Source organism: Schistocerca nitens, chromosome 6 (assembly GCF_023898315.1).
Source record: "Schistocerca nitens isolate TAMUIC-IGC-003100 chromosome 6, iqSchNite1.1, whole genome shotgun sequence".
Lineage (NCBI taxonomy): Eukaryota > Metazoa > Arthropoda > Insecta > Orthoptera > Acrididae > Schistocerca > Schistocerca nitens.
This window is the reverse complement of record NC_064619.1, coordinates 346024224-346039160: the sequence shown is the minus strand read 5'-3', so window position 1 is coordinate 346039160 and position 14937 is coordinate 346024224. Positions and strand designations below refer to the sequence as shown.

The 14937-nt window shown below is 40.9% G+C and overlaps 1 protein-coding gene across 1 annotated transcript in view; it reads right to left on the bottom strand.

Moving 5' to 3' along the window:
• LOC126263357 (NADPH oxidase 5-like) overlaps positions 1-14937 on the bottom strand; it is a 425625-nt gene that overhangs the window by 85699 nt on the left and 324989 nt on the right. The window contains exons 10-15 of the mRNA XM_049960447.1: positions 14418-14606; positions 14149-14342; positions 13746-14067; positions 13451-13622; positions 12919-13109; positions 2710-2851 (exon numbers count right to left, since the gene is read on the bottom strand). Coding sequence (XP_049816404.1) covers positions 2710-2851; positions 12919-13109; positions 13451-13622; positions 13746-14067; positions 14149-14342; positions 14418-14606 — 1210 coding nt within the window. The remainder of the gene's footprint in view (positions 1-2709; positions 2852-12918; positions 13110-13450; positions 13623-13745; positions 14068-14148; positions 14343-14417; positions 14607-14937) is intronic.

Below are 14937 nucleotides of genomic sequence, written 5' to 3'. Positions count from 1 at the left end.
TGATTTTTATATTTATAGCCCATCTCCTCTATCGTTTACTGGTTGAACAATATAACATAACCTTCTAATAGATTTAGTGTAAGCACAAGGCTCAGTAAGTTCTGAGACTTAATTTTTGCATGAAAAAGAAGCTTTGTGTAATGCTTGCCTTCCTCTTACACCTTGTAATTCCATACAGCATCACATGCAGTCATCCCATATATGTTTGATCGGGTTGGGGGGAGGGGGAGGGGGAGCAGCACATCAATTGGATCTTGCAACTGCATTCCTCAAATCACTCCATCACAGTCCTGGGCTTGTGTCATGGTGCGTTATCTTGTTGGAAATTGTCACTGCCGTTGAGAAACATAGTTGTCACGAAGGGGTGTACGTGGTGTACAACCAGCGAATAATACTCCTTGGCTATTATGATGCCTTGCACAAGTTCCGCTTGATCCACAGATACCCACATGAATGTTCCCCAGAGCATAATGGAGCCACCACCAGCTTGCCTCAATCCTGCAGTTCAGGTTTGACAAAGAGCTGCTCCCCTAGGAGACTACAGATTCACGTCCTCCCACTAGCATGATGAAGAAGCAGACCTTGCAGTGCTCTGCCATTGTGTCAACATCCAGTGCTGATGGTCACATGGTGGTCATTTCAGTCATAGTTGCTGATGTTGTTGTGTCAATGTTGACATGCTCACAGGTCACTGGATGTGGAGGTCCATCCTCAAGAGTGTTCAGTGCACTGTGTTTTCAGACACACATGTACTCTCCCCAGCATTAAAGTCTGATGTTAATTCCATCAGAGTTCACCAACTCCTCTGTTTTACCAGTCTGCCTAGCTTACGACGCATGACATCCGTAATGAGAGGTGGCCACCCAACCTCACAATGTCTCAGCTTGGTTTCACTCTGTTTCGCTTCTTGTTGAAGACACTCACCACGTCACTCTTCGAACACCTGAGAAGTCATGCAGTTTCTGAAATGCTTGTTCCGAGCCTCTGGTCATAACAATCTGCCCCCATTTGAAGTCAGATATCTCATGCGCCTTGCCCATTCAATGCATGGACAGCATACTCACTGGTACTGTGTGTGTGTGTGTGTGTGTGTGTGTAGAGGGGGGGGGGGGGGTTTGAAGTCAATCAATGTTCAGTTACTTTAAATGGATCACCTGCATGCATTGAAATCAATATTGAACAGCACACTCATCCTATTTTGATTCTGTAGGAATTATCATGCCAAGACTGTAATGAGGATATGCTATGTGGAAGACTTCATTGTTGAACACAAAATGTGAGTGTCTTATGTTTTCCTTGCACGACAGTGTGCGAGCTCAATGTAGCATTCTTGTCAATCTGGTTTGGGTAAAACAGGGATAGGATACATATTAATGTGCCCCCTCCTCCAGTTTATCTTATTTGGTAGAGCAGACTTCATGTTCTTTGCCCAAGTCTGAACTTCCCTCGAGGGAGATCATGTTGAGGAAGTTGCACTGATTCAGTGAAAGATCATGGCAGTACTGAAAAGCAATACTGTTGAAGATTTGTCGAAGTATTCCAGTGCCTCTATAATTGGTGCTGCTAGTGTGTGACTAGAGAGAACTGATATTATGATAAATTCTTTTTACATAATTTTGAACTCAATTTTTGGTAGTCTCAGAACTTACTGTGTATCTATACTTTGCATTTGATGCTACAATCATAACCACAACTGTACCATACTCCACTTGCTCTTTCATTTTGCTGCACAGATGTAACAAATCCATGCTTTTTAGGTACAAGACTTCAAATGGTTTGAGGGAAGATACTAAATGAGTATTCTTTCGGATTCATAGATCATCCAAATAGTAGTATTGTGCTTTACTAGTACTTGTACCAACAGTTGTTATACTTACCATGGAACTTTGTTTATCAGACTAATTTATTCCAAAAAGGCACTGAAGACAGTGGTGAACACTGAGATGGGATTGATGGCAATTTGTTCACACAGGATGTTTCTTACATTTAATTCTGCAAGTATTCTCTTATCAAAAGGATTCAGATGCAGACCATATCATATATGAAAACACTTGAATTAATGATTCACCTGAGACTTGTCATATTGTTACTGCATGGACAGGAAATATTGGATGAGGGAGGAAAGGTTTGTATGGGGAAGATGGTCACATTGCAGGAAAGCAAGACTGTCAATTAAGTATAAATAATGAATATTGAATTTTCATCTAATAATAAACTGACCTCGAATATGGAAATGAACAGTATTAATTACTCTTTTCATTTAATAGTCATCACTCTAAAAATTACGAGATAACACAAGAAATCCAAGATGATAAAAAATGTATAACACTGTTCTTACATATTAACAAACATAAATTGTCTTAAAATTTAAAGTTTATTGTTAATCTCAAACTCCACTTCATAAATTGTGAACTTCAGTATTTTTACCTGATGTATTCAGAAGAATAAGTTGCATGATGTCCTGAAGCTGCATTATACTACAGATTGAATGGATTATTTGATGCTGATAATTTTACTACTACTACTACTACTACTACTACTACTACTACACCATTTAGTCCAAAAATTTTCAAATTTGTACATACTGCCCACTAAAATGGGATACAGCACATGAATTCTAAAAAGAAGTTATCAGTATGTAACAGATAACAGGTACAACAATTTTCGCATGCATAATTTTGTGAAATATCTGCATCATGAGAAACTTACACCATAAGTCGTTGACGTTTTTTCACTCTGTTATCCATATCTGGCATTGACAGCGACTTTGCCAATGGTGTTTTCCTTGCCAGTAGTAGTAAGGGAAGTTTCCTCTCTTGTAATAACTTCTTTGGTGTTGGAGACAGATGCTCTGAAAGCATAATGTGTACAACTCTGTAAATTATGTATATAAATAACTAATTTACAGCTCCTCAATAGTAAATCGACCAGAAAAAAATTATTTTACAAGACAACTTTTTTTAAGTTTAGCCTTGATGATACTGAAATCTTTAAGCCATGAAAATGCTCTGAACTCCAGAATGAGATTTTCACTCTGCAGCGGAGCGTGCACTGTTATGGAACTTCCTGGCAGATTGAAACTGTGTGCCAGGAAGTTTCATGCTCTGAACTGTTATGTAGTAAAACAAATACTGTTTCTATTGCAGAAAATTGTGAATTAACATTCGTGTACGATCTGTCAGTCTGAAGTCATAATGAGATAGGTGACGAAACTAAGACCACTGATATGGAGAGTTTAGCTGTAGAGTGTGTTGTTATTTCCTAAATATCGCTCAGAGTGTCAGTTTTTTCGCATCATTTGTTTATATAGCCATTTTTGTTATTAATATGCGGGTGATAAGAAGTTTCATATCATCCTTGTTTAAGACAAGATATGATTTCAGTGTAAGCAAGTGATTAGTTCTCCATGTGTGTTTAGATCATAATTAAAAATCAGTGCCCTCATTTTTCTCACTGCATAAGCATTTGATAGTGTTCAGTTAGAAGTGACTAAAATGGGAATCACCCTGACTGAATGCAGCGTGTAACAAACCTCACCACCTTAACTGAATTTTGCACGATATCAGTGTATGACTACACGAGTAAGAATAAAAATTATGTAGACAATGAACACAATATGAGTAGAGCAAAATCAGTGAGTAACCCTCAGGCGCTAGATGTGTGTGAAATGAGCGGACAGAAATAATCAAGTATCAGTCTAGGAGATTCCGATATTCTTAGGGGTTTGATTTATTTGAACAGATATGCCAACCTACAAATTATGTTAATATGCAGATTTTTTTTCAATTTTTCTCATTGTTCACACCAGTTCATTAAGTGTTGTACATTAGTAACAAAAATTCAGTGGTGGGATAGCTGCTGTCTAAGTTGTATGCAGACTACATTAGAGAAATGTCTATACTAAACTTTCTTGCTGCTTTCTTTCAGTTGTTCTGAGGCTCCTCTGATATGCCCATTTACTTTAGTCAATTTTGATTCTTAATCATATTCAGTTGTTTTACTGTTTTGCTAAATTGACTATTTTCCCAAGTTTTATTGCAAAATTTGCTCACATTTGTACAAGTTTTTGAACTATAATATCAAGAAAGTCAAGAGTTGAAATTATTCAGTTTCTTTGCATTTCATCTAAACCTGTGTTTTGATGGATCTGATTTCTTTTAAACACATATTGTGCCTCACAAACATCATGGCACTGTATAGTAATAAATCTGTCGAGTTATACATATTAGGTGGTGTTTTTGGTCTCAGTGATACACGAGATGCTACAGCACACACACAGATAAAGTTTTTGATACACATTTTGGATTGTGGATGAGTTCTTCTACTCACATTTCTCTCTCTTACTATACATTCTAGCACTATTGTCTGCAAAAAATTCTGTAGACATCCTTTTTTTTAACTTTTTTATTTGGTATGTGTATTCTATGGACCTGTACGGACATTTACTCTGAGAGAGTGCGTGCACATGTGCGTGTGTGTGTCTATATAAGATGATGAGACTTACCAAATGAAAGCGCTGGCAGGTCGATAGACACACAAACATACACACAAAATTCTAGCTTTCCCAACCAACGGTTGCTTCGTCAGGAAAGAGGGAAGGAGAGGGAAAGACAAAAAGATGTGGGTTTTAAGGGAGAGAGTAAGGAGTCATTCACATCCCGGGAGCGGAAAGACTTACCTTAGGTGGAGAAAAGGACGGGTATACACTCGTACACACACACATATCCATCCGCACATACACAGACACAAGCAGACATTTGTAAAGGCAAAGAGTTTGGGCAGAGATGTCAGTCGAGGCGGAAGTAAAGAGGCAAAGATGTTGTTGAAAGACAGGTGAGGTATGAGCGGCGGCAACTTGAAATTAGTGGAGGTTGAGGCCTGGCGGATAACGAGAAGAGAGGATATACTGAAGGGCAAGTTCCCATCTCCGGAGTTTTGACAGGTTGGTATTAGTGGGAAGTATCCAGATAACCCGGACGGTTTAACACTGTGTCAAGATGAGCTGGCCATGCACCAAGGCATGTTTAGCCACAGGGTGATCCTCATTACCAACAAACACTGTCTGCCTGTGTCCATTCATGCGAATGGACAGTTTGTTGCTGGTCATTCCCACATAGTAAGCTTCACAGTGTAGGCAGGTTAGTTGGTAAATCACGTGGGTGCTTTCACACGTGGCTCTGCCTTTGATCGTGTACACCTTCCGGGTTACAGGACTGGAGTAGGTGGTGGTGGTGGGAGGGTGCATGGGACAGGTTTTACACCGGGGGCGGTTACAAGGGTAGGAGCCAGAGGGTAGGGAAGGTGGTTTGGGGATTTCATAGGGATGAACTAAGAGTTTACGAAGGTTAGGTGGACGGCGGAAAGACACTCTTGGTGGACTGGGGAGGATTTCATGAAGAATGGATCTCATTTCAGGGCAGGATTTGAGGAAGTCTTATCCCTGCTGGAGAGCCACATTCAGAGTCTGATCCAGTCCCGGAAAGTATCCTGTCACAAGTGGGGCACTTTTGTGGTTCTTCTGTGGGAGGTTCTGGGTTTGAGGGGATGAGGAAGGGGCTCTGGTTATTTGCTTCTGTACCAGGTCAGGAGGGTAGTTGCGGGATGGGAAAGCTGTTTTCAGGTTGTTGGTGTAATGGTTCAGGGATTCCGGACTGGAGCAGATTCGTTTGCCACGAAGACCTAGGCTGCAGGGAAGGGACCGTTTGATGTGGAATGGGTGGCAGCTGTCATAATGGAGGTACTGTTGCTTGTTGGTGGGTTTGATGTGGACGGACGTGTGAAGCTGGCTATTGGACAGATGGAGGTCAACGTCAAGGAAAGTGGCATGGGATTTGGAGTAGGACCAGGTGAATCTGATGGAACCAAAGGAGTTGAGGTTGGAGAGGAAATTCTGGAGTTGTTCTTCACTGTGAGTCCAGATCATGAAGATGTCATCAATAAATCTGTACCAAACTTTGGGTTGGCAGGCCTGGGTGACCAAGAAGGCTTCCTATAAGCGACCCATGAATAGGTTGGCATACGAGGGGGCCATGCTGGTACCCATGGCTGTTCCCTTTAATTGTTGGTATGTCTGGCCTTCAAAAGTGATGAAGTTGTGGGTCAGGATGAAGTTGGCTAAGGTAATTAGGAAAGAGGTTTTAGGTAGGGTGGCAGGTGATGGGCGTGAAAGGAAGTGCTCCATTGCAGCGAGTCCCTGGACGTGTGGAATATTTGTGTATAAAGAAGTGGCATCAATGGTTACAAGGATGGTTTCCGGGGGTAAAGGACTGGGTAAGGATTCCAGGCATTCGAGAAAGTGGTTGGTGTCTTTGATGAAGGATGGGAGATTGCATGTAATGGGTTGAAGGAGTTTATCTACGTAGGCAGAAATACGTTCTGTGGGGGCTTGGTAACCAGCTACAATGGGACGGCCGGGATGATTGGGTTTATGAATTTTAGGAAGAAGGTAGAAGGTAGGGGTGCGGGGTGCCGGTGGGGTCAGGAGGTTGATGGAGTCAGGTGAAAGGGTTTGTAGCGGGCCTAAGGTTCTGAGGATTCCTTGAAGCTCCGCCTGGACATCAGGAATGGGATTACCTTGGCAAACTTTTTATGTGGTGGTGTCTGAAAGCTGACACAGTCCCTCAGCCACATACTCCCGACGATCGAGTACCACAGTTGTGGAACCCTTGTCCGCCGGAAGAATGACAATGGAACGGTCAGCCTTCAGATCACGGATAGCTTGGGTTTCAGCAGTGGTGGTGTTGGGAGTAGGATTAAGGTTTTTTAAGAAGGATTGAGAGGCAAGGCTGGAAGTCAGAAATTCCTGGAAGGTTTGGAGGGGGTGATTTTGAGGAAGAGGAGGTGGGTCCTGCTGTGACGGAGGACGGAACTGTTCCAGGCAGGGTTCAATTTGGATGGTGTCTTGGGGTGTTGGATCATTAGAAGTAGGATTAGGATCATTTTTCTTCGTGGCAAAGTGATATTTCCAGCAGAGAGTACGAGTGTAGGACAGTAAAGCTTTGACGAGGGCTGTTTGGTTGAATCTGGGAGTGGGGCTGAAGGTGAGGCCTTTGGACAGGACAGAGGTTTCAGATTGGGAGAGAGGTTTGGAGGAAAGGCTAACTACTGAATTAGGGTGTTGTGGTTCCAGATTGTGTTGATTGGAATTTTGAGGTTTTGGAGGGAGTGGAGCTGGAAGTGGGAGATTAAGTACATGGGAAAGACTGGGTCTGTGTGCAATGAGAGGAGGTTGAGGTTTGCTGGAAAGGTTGTGAAGGGTGAGTGAGTTGCCTTTCCGGAGGTGGGAAACCAGGAGAATGGATAGTTTTTTAAGGTGGAGGGTGGCATGCTGTTCTAATTTGCGGTTGGCCTGTACATATTATTGAGTATATAATAACCTACGTAACCCACTTCCAAACCATAACCAAAAAATTTTTTTTTCCACTTTCAACACTACCGCTGCTATAAAATCCACCGTTTCTAGTTCACAAGTTCCTTTCACCTATTAAACAACCATTTCGGCTAGTTCTAATAACTTTTGCTTTATTTCCATTTCCGTTTTTCTCACATCACTGATCATTTTTAGCCGCTTCCCACAGAATTTAACGTCATTATTTCTTCGTCAGACAATTGTTAACCTCATTTTCATAATCTGCCACCACAAAATCACTCCTTTTAATACATTTACACGTAGTTTTTTCTATATTTTCCCGAATTTCTCCAGCCTTTAACGTGTTTTGGCGGCAACACAACCACCTAACTTTTATGCACGTCGTTGTCTACCAACCCAAGTTCACCACACTATCAACATAGCCCAGCTTTATCCAATACTTTTTCGCCTTTTTTCACACCAGATCTCCAGTTGCTTTCTAGTTCACCTTTATCTCTCCCCGTATATTTTTATTTTCATTTCAGCCTCATGTTACACTTTCCACCTTCTAATACCATGTCACCCTCACAACGCCCCCACAATGACCCCGTTAAGTTTTATTTACATTCCCTCCGCAAACATGCCTTTGCCCTAGCCAGATTACACTCCCATATTTTATTTTCTCAGGCTTGTCTGACATTTGGCATTACCCCCAAAGGCCTCACACTTAAAGTTCCCATCTCTGGCTGCATCCCTTCTTTCCATCAGTCCCTATACCAGTTCCAAACTGAACAATCCATTGCCCTCACCCACCTAATCCTTCACCTACACATCAACTCAGCCAATTAACGCACCCGTCAACTCCTATTCTTAATAAAAGTCCTCAATCTTTCCTCTCCCATATCCACACCGGCTGTTCAGAGCATCCTCCTACAGGCCAACCGCAAATTAGAACAGCATGCCACACTCCACCTTAAAAAAACTATCCAATCTCCTGGTTTCCCACCTCCGGAAAGGCAACTCACTCACCCTTCACAACCTTTCCAGCAAACCTCAACCTCCTCTCATTGCACACAGACCCAGTCTCTCGCATCTACTCAATCTCCCACTTCCAGCTCCACTCCCTCCAAAACCTCAAAATTCCAATGAACACAATCTGGAACCACAACACCCTAATTCAGTAGTTAACCTTTCCTCCAAACCTCTCTCCCAATCCGAAACCTCTGTCCTATCCAAAGGCCTCACCTTCAGCCCCACTCCCAGATTCAACCAAACAGCCCTCGTCAAAGATTTACTGTCCTACACTCGTACTCTCTGCTGGAAATATCACTTTGCCACGAAGAAAAATGATCCTAATCCTACTCCTAATGATCCAACTCCCCAAGACACCATCCAAATTGAACCCTGCCTGGAACAGTTCCGTCCTCCGTCACAGCAGGACCCACCTCCTCTTCCTCAAAATCACCCTCTCCAAACCTTCCAGGAATTTCTGACTTCCAGCCTTGCCTCTCAATCCTTCTTAAAAAACCTTAATCCTACTCCCAACATCACCACTGCTGAAGCCCAGGCTATCCGTGATCTGAAGGCTGACCGATCCATCGTCATTCTTCCGGCGGACAAGGGTTCCACGACCATCGTACTCGATCATCGGGAGTATGTGGCTGACGGACTGCGTCAGCTTTCAGACAACACCACATAAAAAGTTTGCCAAGGTAATCCCATTCCTGATGTCCAGGCGGAGCTTCAAGGAATCCTCAGAACCTTAGGCCCGCTACAAACCCTTTCACCTGACTCCATCAACCTCCTGACCCCACCGACACCCCGCACCCCTACCTTCTACCTTCTTCCTAAAATTCATAAACCCAATCGTCCCGGCCGTCCCATTGTAGCTGGTTACCAAGCCCCCACAGAACATATTTCTGCCTACGTAGATCAACACCTTCAACCCATTACATGCAATCTCCCATCCTTCATCAAAGACACCAACCACTTTCTCGAACGCCTGGAATCCTTACCCAGTCTGTTACCCCCGGAAACCATCCTTGTAACCATTGATGCCACTTCTGTATACACAAATATTCCGCATGTCCAGGGCCTCGCTGCAATGGAGCACCTCCTTGCACGGCGATCACCTGTCACCCTACCTAAAACCTCTTTCCTAATTACCTTAGCCAGCTTCATCCTGACCCACAACTTCATCACTTTTGAAGGCCAGACATACCAACAATTAAAGGGAACAGCCATGGGTACCAGCATGGCCCCCTCGTACGCCAACCTATTCATGGGTCGCTTAGAGGAAGCCTTCTTGGTCACTCGCGCGCACACACACACACACACACACACACACACACACACACACACACACACACACACACACACACACACACACACACACACACACACACACACAGACAGACAGACACGAGCATGTCTGCTCGTGTGTGTGTGTGTGTGTGTGTGTGTGTGTGTGTGTGTGTGTGTGTGTGTGTATATATATATATATATATATATACCCGTCCTTTTCTCCCCCCAAGGTAAGTCTTTCCGCTCCCGGCATTGGAATGACTCCTTACCCTCTCCCTTAAAACCCACATCCTTTCATCTTTCCCTCTCCTTCCCTCTTTCCTGACGAAGCAACCGTTGGTTGTGAAAGCTAGAATTTTGTGTGTATGTTTGTTTGTGTGTTTGTCGACCTGCCAGCATTTTCATTTGGTAAGTCACATCATCTTTGTTTGTGTGTGTGTGTGTGTGTGTGTGTGTGTGTGTGTGTGTGTGTGTGTGTGTGTGTGTTTTGTGTTTTGTGTTTGTTTCCTTTTCTCCAACATTCAAGAACATCATTAAAAGAGTCATAAAAATGTTAGTATCTCAATCACAAAAACACTGTTGAATGTTTTTCTGTATGAAATTTCATTGGGTTCTGCCACATGAATATCATTCATTCTGCCTCTACTTTTGCATATGTAACAACTAAAAATTGTTGAAATAAATGACAAATTCTTAATATGATTCTATCACCTCTTGTATATGAACTTAATGTGATACGTATAAATTCCCTTCTATGTTACTTTTCTGTTTGTTTCTGCACCTGCATTTTGATTCCTGTGTTTCAAATTGAAATGGTAATCATCTTCTCCTGTGATAGAAATTAATGGATATTTGAGTGCGTTGCGAGAACGATCTTTTGTAATCCTTCAATTCTCATTGTAGTGTGAGACAGTGTGTTGATTATCAACAGCTGTATTCTGTTAAGAATAAACTCAGAAATTGCGATTATGGTTCTGCATCAGCTGGAGAGTATTTCAGACTAGATGAAAATTTAGTGCCAGACCAGGACTCACACCCAGATTTCATGCTTGTCATGAGCAGACACCATAACCACTTCAGCTCTTTGATCCTGCCTACTGGAAAGCTCTGATCCTGCCTATTGGAACAGCCTAAATCTCCATTCGTCATGGTGTCTTCGCTTCCTTATGCTCACACTATATTACCATGATTCCAGCACAGGGTGAGACACTTTTTTCTCTTGTCATTGCCTTGCTGTGGAATGAAATACTGTAGGACAATGTGGGACACTGCATTTATGATCAACAGCCATATTCTATTAAGAATAAATTCAAAAACTGTGAGAATCACAGCAACACACTGCAAGCACAAGGGAGAAACAGAGATTTGGGACACTTCTGGAGGTGTGCTCAGATAGCCGAAATGGTCAAGGCAACAACTCATGACAGGCAGGAAACCTCGGTTCAAGTCCCTGTAGGGTAGAAATTTGCATTTGTACTGAAATACTCTACAGTTGATGCAAACCATAATCACAATTTGCCAGTTTTTGCTGTGTACAGTAAAACATCAGCTATCCACATTCATTTTCTTCAGCTGGATTTTTGTCTGCTCTAATCACAAATTTATACTTATTGAATATTCTCTGATCCCATGCTGTTTTGAATATGTAAACCAATTGTCTGTACTTATGTATAGTTCTCTGCAGTTCTTCAATTATTTCCCGATCTCAATCCACATATATTTGCATAGCATTGATCGACTTTTGTTTGTTTATCATCAATGATACAAACTTGCCGAAGTTTCTGAGATTCATTTAGCAATGATACAATGATTCAGATCTATAATAGACTTGTCCTTTAATTGGAAACACAGAACTGATGATCTTCACTGCTCATGGTAGTAGAGCAAATGATGTCCTTTGAAACCAGATGTACACGTTTTGATTCCAGAATTGTTGCAGTCATGTAATGAAATAATTCTGGGGAGGCACTTTCCATGGTGCTAATTGAGTTTTTCCACTCATGCAACACTTTGCTGGTGTTTCTCTACTCAATTTCTTGGCACTTAATAACTAACACAATTGATCTGTGTCAGTGATGACTTGTTTTTGTTTTACTCTTTGGTGGGATCATATTGGACTATTCTACCTGCCAAACTATAATCTCCATCTCTTTTGCTTTGTGCTTCCCTACACTAATGTTTTGTTCATGCACTTGCAATTGTTCTTTTTCACAAACTTCACTCATCTTAACTCTAAATGTGCTTCTCACTCCTCATCTGTTTCATTCCTTTGTAGATCTTTCCATTTCCTTTTTAATTTGCTGCTAGCAGTATCACCTCTTTTACATTTCAGCATCCTGTAAAACATCAGTATTACTTATCATAATACAATTCCACTTAATACACTGTTCACTCCCTTAAGCATTTCACTTTCCCTTAACAGACATGCTTGTTTACACTACCTTTTGAGGTCGTGCTCATTTACACACCCGCAGCCACAGGTGTGGGCATTTGGATGTCTGTGTGGTTGTGTGTGTGAATGTGTGCACTATTGCTAGAGGAAGAGCAACAGCTAGTGTGAATATTCCATTTTATTAAGTAGTCATTCTTTTAATACTCCATAAGCAAATGAAGTGGGGAGAACCCCAAATAACTGATACAACTGTTAAGTATCTTCTGCCTTGCACTTCACAGAAGTTTGCAGATGGTAGATGTAGATGTAGATTTAGATATAGTAGCCCTCCCCCCTCCGCAAAATTGTTAAATTTGAAATATTTGCTAAATATACAACATGAAATTGCTTAGCTACTTTTTAAATGTTATTACCCACCTAAAATAATAATCTTTTGTTATAATTTTTGTTGTGTCATAACTTCAGCATATATACATTACACAATCAGTGACAGCATATATACATTACACAATCAGTGACAGCATATATAAATGAGGTAGTCTAGAATACAGTTTAATTATTACTGTAATGGAAAGTTATAGATGAAATGCAAACAGTGATTGAGAAGACAGACACCCACATAACTTTAAGACAAAATTATGAGTGGCAGATAGGTTCACCACAAAGTATTGATGACTCCTTAAGCCTTTTGACACTCATTCTTCTTTGTAGCAGAAAGTTTAAACATACAGATGTACTCACTCTTTAGATGCACCAGTTTATGTTGTAAGAGGAGTATGGGCTGTACAAGCAATGTAATAACTTTCTTGATACCTTGTTTTTTTTTCTGCTGCTAACATAATCCTGCTCAAGAAACATCATCTTATTTGCTTACCATTAGTAGTAGCAGGACGCGTGAGGCTAAGGTCTCCTTCAGAAACATGCTGAGCTGGTCTGTTTGGACCAATATCATTATCACTGGTGAAGCTCTCATTTATGTAGCCACCTCCACCATCCTTTCTATATCCAATAGCCTTGACCTTACTACTGATACTGCTTTCCATATCTAACTTTCGTTGAGCTGAACTGAAAGTTGAAGATTGTAAGAAAGAAATGTTGACAGCCAAATGATGTGGGAAGATTGTTGTAATATTTTTACAATGTATATACAGAGCTATAAAAGAACAGACAAGGAAAGTACTGAAACTATAAACCGTGAAATGCTTGCTCATATCAACTGTGTTACTTCAAATTTCAGGCAGAAGTGAGTTTCTCAGTTAGTAAGAGCTAGAAGAAAGGTAACTAATGATGAAATTATACAAATGTGACAATCTGTTGTTTGTTTATGAGGAACTACTAAACATAAAGCCAAAATTTGACAGCATTTTGAAACATATGCTGTATACAAAAACTATAAATCTACTTACGTTGGAAACTTCTGTGCTGGTGTTAAATCATTTCCATTAATAAGTTTTTTGTTCACAATGTTTGCAGTTAGATCCTCTTCAACACTGTGCAGCTTTTCTTGCTCCCTTTCAAAATATTCATACAATCTGTTCGTCCACTGTCCAACTGCTCTAATATGAAGCCACATATAATCTGTGGCAAATTAGAAATGTGCATCAATCCAGAATGTCACAAGTGAAACTACAGAGCTTACTCATACTATTAGTACAACAGTGTAAGAGTTAGTAATAGATTTTGCATTATACTTTTAATTACCTTCCTGCTCTGGTGCACTGCTGATGGTAAATGGATGCCACTCATATTTAGCAATTGCAGGAATGTTAGCAAATACATAATCTCCTGGATGAAAATCAAAATGGTGTGGCCTCTTAATTACAAGATGAATTACTTTAGAGGGAAGCACGAGACCTGAACTAATGTATGTTTTTCCTCTGTTAGATCGTAACCATACTAGACGTAGTATACGTTCTATGATGTAAATAATAGCTGGAGCCACAAACCATTTCCAAAAATTTGGAGCATGAAAAATTACTAGCACCCAGAATGGAACATAAAGCAAATGAGTCCAGTAAAAAACCTGCAAATTAGATCAAATTACAATATTATCTTAAAAATTTAATTGTGTCACATTCAAGAAACCTATAATACCCTTACTAACCTCAAAACAACCTCCTCGCCGGACAAAAGGCTGAGAACATATGAACATAATAAAAAGAATAATGATCAACACAACTCCAGTAGGATTGGCAGCCCCACCTACTAAACCAAACAAACCTGGTCTACTTGTTAGGATCCATTCAGTAAGAGTATAGTTATTGGCATTTACCACAGGATCGTTTACAACCAAGAGACCTGCAAAAAGAAAATAGTTTCAGGAACCTGAACATGACAATCATGGTTTATTTGTAATTATTAATGAGTACTTACTGAAGTTCAGGAGATGCATTATGGTGTGCCACACACTAAATATAAATATTAATACTCCAACTAATTTATGAAAGTATATGTGCTGATCAAGGGGCAATATTGTACTGAATCCTCTTGTACGCAAAAATGTTATACAGTGTCTGAGCATTAACACCAATACGAACATGCAGTCGAAATTGAGACACTGGCCTGAAAAAAAGAGAACATTCTATTTATAGAATATTCATTTTTAAAAATAATGAGATAGTGATAATTATGTTTGAAAAACATTGTATCACATTCTATTGTTTATCATGCTTGTGGATGGTCTGGGCACTCTCCAGAGGGGAAAAGTACTCTCTCTGTCTCCTCCCCTCTTCCCAAATAATTAGTAACAATAATCAACACCAGCAACAGCAGCTGCTTGGCACCTGATGCCAGATGGAGGCCACCCCTAAAGTTTTACATGCATTATGATCTTCAGTTCTAAGCAGCTATGGTACCCCTGTAGGTTTCCTGATCCTGGCTACACACATTTCAT